At 45.1% G+C, this 926-nt stretch overlaps 1 protein-coding gene across 1 annotated transcript in view; it reads left to right on the top strand.

Annotated features, from left to right (window-relative positions):
• The first annotated feature begins 620 nt into the window (after positions 1-620).
• LOC137614370 (xylose isomerase-like) overlaps positions 621-926 on the top strand; it is a 13125-nt gene continuing 12819 nt past the window's right edge. The window contains 1 exon segment of the mRNA XM_068344159.1: positions 621-901. Coding sequence (XP_068200260.1) covers positions 741-901 — 161 coding nt within the window. The 5' untranslated portion in view covers positions 621-740.

The following is a 926-nucleotide window of genomic DNA, read 5'->3' as shown; positions in this document are numbered from 1 at the left end:
AAAACAGTTTTATCAGGAGTAAATAAATCTTTAGTTTCAGGTTTATGCATATATTTCAGGTATGTATGTATGTATAAAAACTTCATGATGATGACCCTAGCTAATTAGCAGAGAAGTTAAAGGATAACAAGTTATTTAGATATCGAAATTAAACAAATAATAAAACGTTCTCTGATGACTCAGCGGGGAATGTCTCCAATTGCAATAGAAGGCAAACGAGCCAGGTGACAAACCTAGTGACGAAAGGTCTAGCGAAACTTTAGCCCGAATCAGATTAGATTTCAGTTCTCCTAATCTTAGACACCATCATCTTAAAGGGTAAAAATTTCCAATAATTTAAAAATTAATGAAATTCAAAGTTTTCGAAAAATTAGGATAGTGAGTCAATTTGGGAGTAATGTGAGGAAACTTGGTTCAGATTTTGAGACACAAAAGTAGTTGCAAAGAAAGGAACCAAGAACTGGGCTGTAACAGGAGAGAACCAACCGGTTGGCTGCTGTTCGCCAAGGCGTTTCGGCCCAGCCGTGTACCCGTTTCGGATTTCTCACGTCAGCGAGGGACGGCGTTCCGGTCTGCCGGAGACCGGCACGGCGCGCTGCGGTATATAAGGCCAGGCTGGCACTCAGTCTGCCTCAGGGTGAGGACTTAAGACACTTACCGATACCACTCCTGTGCAGGATTCTACAGCGAATCCGATAACCTTCGGCGTCTCCGTCAGTAGCAACAGCGAAAGGCACAAGATGAATAAGTACTTCCCAGGAATCAGTCGGATCGAGTACCGGCCAGATGCCGGACCGGAGGACACGCTCGTCTACCGCCACTACAACCCTAGTGAGACCATCCATGGGAAGACCATGGAGGAGTGGATGCGGTTCTCCGTCTGCTACTTCAACACCTTCAGGTAAAAGACGCCCTATCTCTCTCTC

This window comes from Palaemon carinicauda, chromosome 20 (assembly GCF_036898095.1).
Source record: "Palaemon carinicauda isolate YSFRI2023 chromosome 20, ASM3689809v2, whole genome shotgun sequence".
Classification (NCBI taxonomy): Eukaryota; Metazoa; Arthropoda; class Malacostraca; order Decapoda; family Palaemonidae; genus Palaemon; species Palaemon carinicauda.
Note: the sequence above shows the minus strand (reverse complement) of the source record. Positions and strands in the feature narration are given on the sequence as shown.